This window comes from Loxodonta africana, chromosome 6 (genome assembly GCF_030014295.1).
Source record: "Loxodonta africana isolate mLoxAfr1 chromosome 6, mLoxAfr1.hap2, whole genome shotgun sequence".
NCBI classification, from domain to species: domain Eukaryota; kingdom Metazoa; phylum Chordata; class Mammalia; order Proboscidea; family Elephantidae; genus Loxodonta; species Loxodonta africana.
In genome coordinates this window covers 1195199-1204684 of record NC_087347.1, presented here as the reverse complement: position 1 = coordinate 1204684, position 9486 = coordinate 1195199, and the positions used below count along the sequence as shown (strand labels likewise).

At 53.8% G+C, this 9486-nt stretch overlaps 1 protein-coding gene across 1 annotated transcript; it reads left to right on the top strand.

Annotated features, from left to right (window-relative positions):
* Positions 1 to 4106: 4106 nt before the first annotated feature.
* RTP5 (receptor transporter protein 5 (putative)) lies at positions 4107 to 8842 on the top strand. The gene is made up of 2 exons (XM_064287373.1): positions 4107 to 4264; positions 6850 to 8842. The coding sequence occupies exons 1-2, from the start codon at positions 4107 to 4109 to the stop codon at positions 8840 to 8842; spliced, it is 2151 nt and encodes a 716-aa protein (XP_064143443.1).
* Positions 8843 to 9486: the final 644 nt, after the last annotated feature.

Below are 9486 nucleotides of genomic sequence, written 5' to 3'. Positions count from 1 at the left end.
TCTGGGTGTTGGCCACACTCTCCAGATTCTGAGTCCCTTGGCCCTGGGCTTCAACTCCACCTTCCAGGCCTTCTGGAACTCTGATCCCTTGGCTTTGGGCAGCCCTTGGCTTTGGGCGGCCCCATTCTCCTAGTCCATCTCAGTGGCGGCCAACGTCCTGGGCCCTGCCAGGTCCCATTCTTCCACCCCTTGGGCATAGCAGCTTCACCCCCTCAGCTTTGGACAGCGGATCTGGCCCCATCTTGTGAATGGCAGCCCCACATTCCAGAACCGAGTTGGTGAAGCTTTGCCTCTTGGAAACCCAGGAGGCTGTGACCTCACTCTTTGAAGCCCCAGAAGCCATGGTTCCACCTTTTGAGACCCTAGAGGTAATGGTACTACCCTTTGAGACTGAGACAATTTTGCTTCCTGTGTTCCTTGTCTCTTCAGCTTCTGCTTCCTGGTTCCTTGGCTTCTTGGCCCCTGTGGCCTTTGGGTTGACCAATATCTGCCCTGCTCGGGCAAGTGTTCCAAAGCTCTTTAGCTCCACTGATAAGTGCCTGGAGGCACCCTACTCTGTCAGTAAATTTTGGCCAGAAGGCACTCAGCTCTCTTGCTCTGTGGGTTGGTAAGCCTAGTTCCACTGATAAGTGCTCAGAGGTACCCTATTCCACCAGGAAGCTTCCTGCCCAGAGGCACTCAGCTCTCTCGATCCATGGGTAGGCTCCAGCGCTGTCTCACATAGGCCTGCTGGTTCTGCTGCTGTCTTTTCTCTCCTGCTGCTTTGGGCTGTCTGCACCATCTCCAGTGTTATAGCTCCCCTCACTGTCTTCTGAGTCCTCACCAGAATTGTCTTTGATGTCCATAAGTCCACCAACAGTCTTTTCAAGGCAATCTTAAAACTCTTTCAGCCTCTACCCACTCACAGTTTCAAAACTGCTTCCACATTTTGGGTATCTGTTAGAGCAGCATCCCATTCCTGGTATCAAATTCTGTCTTGGTTATCTAGTGCTGCTATAAAAGAAATACCACAAGTGGATGGCTTTAACAAAGAGAAATTTATTCTCTCACAGTTTAGAAGGCTAGATGTCCAAATTCAGGGTGCTGGCTCCAGGGAAAGGCTTTCTCTGTTGGCTCTGGGGGAAGGTCCTTGTCATCGATCTTCCCCTGGTCTAGGAGCTTCTCAACACAGGGACCCTGGGTTAAAACAGTGCACGCTCCTGGCTCTTCTTGCTTTGTGGTGATAAGGTCCCCCGTCTCTCCGTTCACTTCTCTCTTTTTTATCTCAAAAGAGATTGACTCAAGATACAACCTAATCTTGTAGATTGAGTTCTGCCTCATTAACGTTAACTGCCTCTAGTCCTGCCTCATTAACATCATAGAGGTAGGATTTACAACACATAGGAAAATCACATCAGATAAGAAAACCGTGGACAATCACGCAATACTGGGAACCGTGGTCTGGCCAAGTTGACACAATTTTGGGGGACACAATTCAATCCATAACGAGGTGTATGTGTGCTTGTTTGTACATGCATGTACATATGTATATGTGTGTAGGTGTATCTAGGTGTATGTGGGTATGTGTGTACATGTGGGTATGTGTGTACATGTGGGTATGTGTGTACATGTGGGTATGTGTATGTATCTTTGTGTGTACGTATATACACATGCATATGTATGTGTGCATGAATTTATGTATGAGTTTATGCATGCATATGTGTGTACGTGCGTGTCACAGATTTAATTTTGTCTCCCCCCAAGTTTGTGTCCACTTGGCTAGGGCATGATTCCCACTGTTGCGTGGTTGTCGTCCATCTTGTGATCTGATGTAATTATGTGCAGACTGCCAGGACTTTCTTCCGAGTTGCCTCTGGGTGGACTCAAACCTCAACCTTTTAGTTAGCAGCCATCTGTGTTCACTGTACCACCTGGCAACTGGTTTGCTGCTTTTCCCTCCTGGGAGAGAGCCCACCAAATTGCCCTTGGGAAAGATGTCCCTTCCCACCCCCTCCTCAGCCATTAGGACACAGCTGCTGGCTGAAGTGTCCTTGCTGTCCCCCGAACCAGCTTCTGTAGCTGAGTACAGCTCTCTCTGGAGATCTGATGTCGTTTTGTTGCCTTGATTCTGTTCACTGCACATCAGCGGCCAGACTGAGAACCGGCTTCCTCTCACCTGCTGGGTCCTGCACTTTACCTTGCTCACGCCCCTGCCCTGAATGGGGCCCCGCCTTCTGCAATGAAGAGGTCTAATGAATGTGATGGCTGTACCCTCCAGGGCCTCATTCCAAGAAGGCTTTAATCAGCGTGGCCACTCACAGCCTTCTTTGGTGTTTCCATTTGAGGTTGAGGATTGGCTGTACCTTCTGACCCTGCAAACCCTGGGCTGCATGTCCTTTCTCAAGCCCCTTTGAACCCTGCTTGAACGTCAGCCAATTCTCTTCTCAGTTCGTTGTTTCTCATTGTGCCCTGACAAACTCCTGTTGCCTACAACTGGCTGAGTCTCACAAACACAAAACTGAGAAAATGGAAGAAACCAGAAGTACACAACCTGCAGAATGCAAAATTCCATTTACATAGAGCTAAAAACTGGCAAGAAGAAACCAGTGTTTAGGGAGAAAAGCTATGAAGAGAAGCATGGAAGTGCCCATCAGTGAGGGTGGCACTGCTGTTGGGGTCAGGAGTACATCGACATCGGAGAGGGGCATGGGGAGAGCTTTGGGGCCTGGTGAGGTTCTAGTTCTTCTAGGTGGTAGTTGCCTACTATTTTATAACATTTGTTAAGCTGCAATTTGTGACCTAGACGTTTGTATGTAAGTATGTTTCTCACAAATAAAATTTTGAATACTACTAAAAACCACGGAAATGTTTTCAATGGTGCAAGTTCAAGAAAGCTCTTCATAGCTTTGTTTTGTAACAGCGAAGAATTAACACCTTGCTGTTCAGCAATAAATCAAACTGAGCCCTTTGTAGTTGAGTCCATTCTGACTGAAGACGACCCTAGGAATTAAAGAGTAGGACTGCTCCGTAGGGTTTCTTGGCTGCAATCTTTGTGGAGGCAGATTGCCAGGTGTGTCTTCCACAGTGCTGCAGGCTGGGTTCGAACCACCAGCTTTTAGATTAGCAGTTGGGCGAAGCCGTTTGCACCACGCAGGGGCCCCACTAAGCAATTGAGGCAGGGTAAATAAATCGCCCCCCACCTGTCTGTCAGTGTGTCCTACTGTGGTGTCTTGCGTGTTGCTGTGATGCTGGAACCTATGGAAGCTATTTCAAATACCAGCAGGGTCACCATGGTGGGCAGGTTTGGCAGAGCCTCCAGCATAAGATGGACTAGGAAGAAAGGCCAGGTGTTCTACTTCCAAAAATTAGCCAGTGAAAACCCCATGGATCCCAACAGAACGTTGTCTAGTAGAGTGCAGAAGATGAGCCCCCTAGGTTGGAAAAGGCACTCAAAATACACAGTGGCCACAACCATGGACTTGAGAACATCGATGATCGTGAAGATGGCGCAGGACCCGGCAGTGTTTCGTTCCATTGCATCTGGGGCTATTATGAGTCAGAGATGACTTGACAGGAACCAATAACAACAACGAAAATACAGCGTAACTATCAACTGTGAAATATCGGATATTTAAAAAGGATGATTATGGTATTTAGCATGGAACACTGTTCCTGACACTTTGCTGAGAGAAAAGAGCAGGTTATCAGACAAGGTATTTAGTGTGGTATTCTATTGTGAAAAACAATTATGAATATTTCTGTGTATAAATACATGGAAAAATGCCTGGAAGTCCACACATCACAATGCTTTGGGTGATCCACGGTTTCTGGGGGCGGGGGTATGAGGAGTGATTTCATCCTAAATAAATATTTTTTGTTATTTATCTGTTTCTGTTTTTTCAACAACGAAAATGAATTGCTCGTGTCATTAAAAATATTTGAAATTATAAGGAGAAAAGAAAGACTTTCTGTTCCCGTTTCCCAGAGACAAACCTGGTTGCCATGGAGACGCTGCTGCGGTCCAGGCAGCCCATTGGCCGGTGCCGGGATGCTGGTGATGTGAGAGGCTTCTTGTAGCCCCCAGGCCGGTGCTGCCATCAGACCGCACTGCGGAGCCCAGCGCCAGCATGGACCGACCTGGAGCCAACGTGTGGGCTGCCACCTTCCACCAGATGATGGCCGAGAGGAAGCCACGGGACACCTGGATGCTGCTGCCCGAGGACAGCCTGGTGGCTGGCCGCCCGGACCACGGCTGCTTCCAGTACCGGCTGAAGGGGCTCGCAGGGTGAGCCAGGGAGGGTGCTCCTGCGGGGTTCTCAGTGAACACCTGGGAGGGGGAAGGAAGAGGGTTCTTGTCTACCGTCCCACTGGCCTGATCCTGGTAGCCAGGCTGGATGTGCCCAGGAGCAGGTGCGTGTGGCCCCAGCATGTGGCTCTTCGGAGCATCTAATCCTAAATCTCCCAGAGGGGTGGGGCTGGGGTCCTTCCTTCCACAACATGGGGGTGTTTGGGGAGCAGCTCCTGCTCAGAACCCTGCTTGGAACTTCCATGCCCTGCTGGAACAGTGGCGGGCCTGGAGCTGAGAGAGGGGAGAAGCTGTCAGCCAGCCCCCAGACGGTGACGTGGCAGGGCCCACTTGTGGAGGTGGTATGTCTCCTCTGGTCAGCCTGACCCCCTGTGCCTGACTGGGCTCTGGTTGCCATGGCGTCTCCATGGCAGCGCAGCAGTCGGTGCTGATAGGTGGCAGCTGAGGGAGCCAAGGATGAAAGCCCGGGACATCGGGGAGGGGAGCACTCCACCAAGGAGAGGGGGTGCTATTAGCAGATTGGGCTGTTGGTGGTCGTCGGATCAGGCTGGTGCCTGAGGCAGCCAAGGTCACTAATGTGTGCTTTGCTGGTGGTCTCCACAGCCACAGTGGGGTTAGTGCAGGAGGCTGGGCTGGGGTGGGAGGAAGGGATTTTCTGAGTAGGTGCTGTCCAGAGGGGCAGGTGGGAGGCCCTACAGCCTGCTTACTGGTGGACCATTGTGTGGGGACCCCACTCAGGGTGACTGAGGGACGCAGAGGGGCAAGAGAGGGCCTCCCCTTTGACACAGACACCACAGCCCCTGGCCCTACTCCTGAAACCCCTGGGGCAGGTGTGGGTGTAGTCCTGAATGCTCAGGTTTGAGGAGAGTAAAACTCTTGGTGGGTCTGAGGCATACCTGTAACAGGCAGTGATATTTCCACAGTCACACCCAAGAACGCTAAATGGGTGGATAAGGACTGCTTGCAGTGTTGGCGGGGAGGCTCTGTCTCACACAAGCTCCTGTAAACTAATCCAGTTTGAGTAAAACTAGAAGCTTGGTCCCCAGTCTCAGGCTGCATTTCCTGTGCCCTGTGGCCTCCTGGCCTGGCGGCTGCCGACTCAATACCCCATCTACGATGACTCCATCACATGGCACTCTCTGGAGGACTTCTCGGGAGGGCTTTCCAGAACAGGCCCAGTAAAATCCTGCATGTGTGCATGCCTCTGCTACTGGCCACTTGTCTGGCTCCCTGAGGGCCAGAGAGCACCATCTGTCCATGTGGCCGTCACATGCTGCTGGTAGGGTAGCCAGGAGTGGCCTGGGGAGGAGGCAGCCTCTCCACAGGCTCCTCTACCTGGCACTGCCATTAGCTGGTCCCTCCCCCACTGTGCACAGGCAGTGCACCCTGTCCAAAGCCAGGGGTGTCCCATGTGTGCACTCGTCACCTCTGGATGTCACTGTGGTCATGGCCAGCCTGACTACGCTGCTCTCTCCATCTCCAGCACATTCCAACAGCTGTCTGACACTGCCAGCCGACTCTGACTTGATTTACCCTCTCCTTGTGGGGGAGGGGGGCACTTTCTGCAGTGAGCTCGCTGGCGAGTCATGGGAGACGACAGGTGCTGCTCTCCTCCGTCTCACTCTGACCTGCCGTCTCTAACAATTGCTGACATGCCTCAGTCACCAAAAAAAAAAAAAAAAAAAAAAAACCCAAAGCCCTAAATCTGTTGCCGTAGCGTCAATTCCGGCTCGTGGTGACCCCGTTTATCACAGAGTAGAACTGCTCAGTAGGGTTTCCTTGGCTGTAACCTTTATGAAAGGAGATTTTCAGGCCTTTCCCCTGTGGTGCCACTAGGCGAGTTTGAACTACCAACTTTAGGTTAGTAGCTGAGTGCAAGCCGTTTGTGCCACCAGGGGCCCTACTCAAAGTCACAAACCCACAGAAAGGAGAGACAACCCCAGCAGCAAGCAGAGGAGCCAAGGCCCAGCCCACCATCCCAGCATGGCAGGCCAGGTGGTGCCACCAAGTGGGCTTTGGAGCCAAATTTATGAAACAAACTTTGTGTTTCTGCTTTCCTGATTATAGGCTGTGGACAAAAAGCTGTGCACCTGAGTTTTACCTGTTTTCAGACGAGGGGCTCCAAGGGGCCCCGGGACCAACGTATAGGTGCACAGGCAGAGGAACTTGTGGGCAGTGGCAGGGGAGCCCATCTGGCTGGGTTGTGTAGACCTGCGCTTGGGGGATGGGGGGAGCCATGCCACTGCCCACCAGTCCACTCTCCTCTGTGTCTCTCTCTGCTCCCCACCGTCTAGCCCTCTCACTCACCTGCCACTCAGCTGCCCTCTTCTCCCTGCTACCCACCTGCCTGCTCACCTGTGGCCTTCTCTCCTCCTTGTTGTCCACCTGCCCACTCACCTGCCCTCTTCTCCCTGCTGTCCACCTGCCTGCTCACCTGTGGCCTTCTCTCCTTCTTGTTGTCCTCTCTCTGCTCCCCATTGTCTACCAGCCCACTCACCTCATCTGTGGTCCTCTCTGCTCTCTGCCATCCACCTGCCCACTCACTTGCCCTCTTCTCCCTGCAGGCTCCAGTGTGGCCACTGCCCTTGGGGCTGGGGCTCGGCCCACGTGCAGGTCCTGTTCCACCTGTGGTGGGATGAGGAGAGCCGCAAGGGGCTGGTGAAGATGCGTGTCTGGGGCCAGCAGTGCAGGCTGTGCCCCCTGGGCACTCCTGGCAACTGCCAGGTGAGCCCCCTGAGCGTGCGCCCCTTCCTCAACAAGCTAGCCCTGCATGTCCTTCGCAAGTGCTATGGCGAGAGCCCCGGCCCTGACCAGTGCCCCGGGCTCTACTACAAGGCCCCTGGCGATGCTCCAAGGCCTTGCGAGGCCTGCATCCTGGGTGTCTGCTTCCTCCAGAAGGGGCCGGGCCTTGCCCCTGACCCCGATGCTATCCGGGGCACCTACATCATGTACAGCAGTGTGGGTCTCACCATCACTGTCTCTGGCGGTGAGGGCAAAGTCCCTCGTAGCACGCAGCTGCTGACCCTTGGCAGCTGGCCCACGGTCAGACGGCCCAGGGGCAGTGAACCCTGCGCCGTGAACAGGGGCTGCTTCACCATCCCGCTCTCAGTGTCTGACTTCATCAAGAACCCGCTCACAGATAGCAGCCACTTCTTCAGCAAGGGTGAAGGCATCATCACCATCCCCTTCTCCCTCGCGGATGACAGCAAAGACAAGGGTCCCATTGCCCACAGCAGCAGCTGTGTCCCCACCAAGGATGGCTCCCTTCCAGCCACCGGCACCGGTGGGCCTGTCACCATTGGCAAGGGCTCCCTCTGTCTCTCTTCAAATTCCATGGCCATACCGAAAGGCAAGGGCATCCCGGTGAACATCAAAGATCCCATCTTCCATGGCAAGGGTCTCCTGATCAGCAACATTGAGAGCAAGGGCTTCGAGCTCAAGGGCTTCATCTTCAAAGGCAAAGGGTCCATATCCGACCCTATCGACATTGCCAAAGTCCAGGGCCTCGTCTACAACAGCGAGGGCGCCACTGCTGCTGGAAAGACCCCAGTGCCAGTGTCTTATATCATTGGACTCATGGCCAACGGCGAGGGCTCCATCACCTTCCCTTTGTCATTTACCAACATCATCAAAGGCAAGGACTCCTTCACCAACATCACTGAAGGCAAAGGTAAGGAAGGTTGCAGTAATGGCTCTGCCATCACAGATGGTGATACGCTTCTGGAGACCAGTGCCAGCGGCTCTGCCACCAACGATGAAGGTGCCATCACCTTCCCGTTCATCTTTACTGACGGCATCAAAGGCAAGGACTCTCATACTGCCATTACCAAAGGCAAAGGGAAGGAAGATGGCAGCAATGGTCCTGCCAGCACTGGTGATGACCCTCCAGAGACCAAAGCTGGTGCTCCCATCACCAACAAGGAGGGTGCCATTGCCTCCCCTACTGACAGCTTCAAAGGCAAGGACTCTTCTACTGACACCACCAAAGACGAAGGCGAGGAAAATGGCGGCAATAGCTCTCTCACCATGGGTCGTAACCCCCTTTCGGAGTTCAACGCCAGTGGTCTCATAACCAATGAGGAGGGTGCCAGCACCTCCTCTGCTGACAGTGTCCAAGACAAGGACTCTCCCCCTGACTCCACTGAAGGCAAAGAGAAGGAAAATGGAGGCAACGGCCCTGCCAGCCCTGGTCGTGGCTTCCTTCTGAAGACCAACGCTGCAGGCTCCGTCACCTTTAGTGAGGGCTCCATCACCATCCCCTTCTCAGTCTTCAATATCATCAAACGCAAGGGGCCCAGCGCTAGTGCCAACGGCCCCCAGAATGATGGCTTCCTCCCCCATGGGTACTCCAAGAAGAAGAAGCGGCTGAGGTTCCGGTTTGGCAAATCCAGCTGTGGGCCCCGGAGGGACGAAGACTTCGGCTCCTCTAGCCCCTGTCACGGGCCTCGTGCTGAGCCTCACGACGACGTCTGGATCTGGGTCGCCATGACCGTCTGCGTCCTCTGGCTGATGTGTGTGTGCAGGCTGAGCCCCGGCCTCTTCCAGCAGCAAGTGTGACGCGTGTCCCCTCAGTGTCCCCACTGCCCCCTCCAGTGGGCCAGTCCATGCAAAAGTGAAAGCCAGCCTGCTGTGATTCTCTCACTCCATCCAAGTCCCCCAGTGCCCCCAGCCCTTGCGAGTGCCAAGCCACCCCAGGCCCTCTCCTCACACGGCGGGACCCTGTGCCTTCTCTACTGACCTGAGCAGTGGTTTTGTGGGTGTTCATTGTGTGAGTGTCCACTGATCTGTACCTGTGTGCTCCAGACGCTTTTCTGTGTGTGTGTTATCCTCCAATAAAACACAAACTAAAACAAAGAGCCCGCAAGGACCACACAAGAGAGGGTTGGGAGCTGGAGGAGGCATGGTGGTGGTGGGCGTTTCCTTCCCCCTTTCCCCGTGGTTCATCATTTCCCTGGCCCTTGCTGGGACCACCCCTCATGCACAGCACTTCCTTCCCATCAAGGACTGAGAGCCTGGCCTGTGTGTATTCCCTGACCGAGAGAACTCAGGCCAACCTGAGCCTTTTCAGCACACTGCTGTCAGATGAATCAATGGCATGCCAGTGTAGACTGACTGAGTATTCTGGAACAAAATAACTTGCCACGCTCCCCACCCTGCTTGGGGAAAGATGAAAGCCCCCAGCTTGAGAGGGCTTTGTAAGC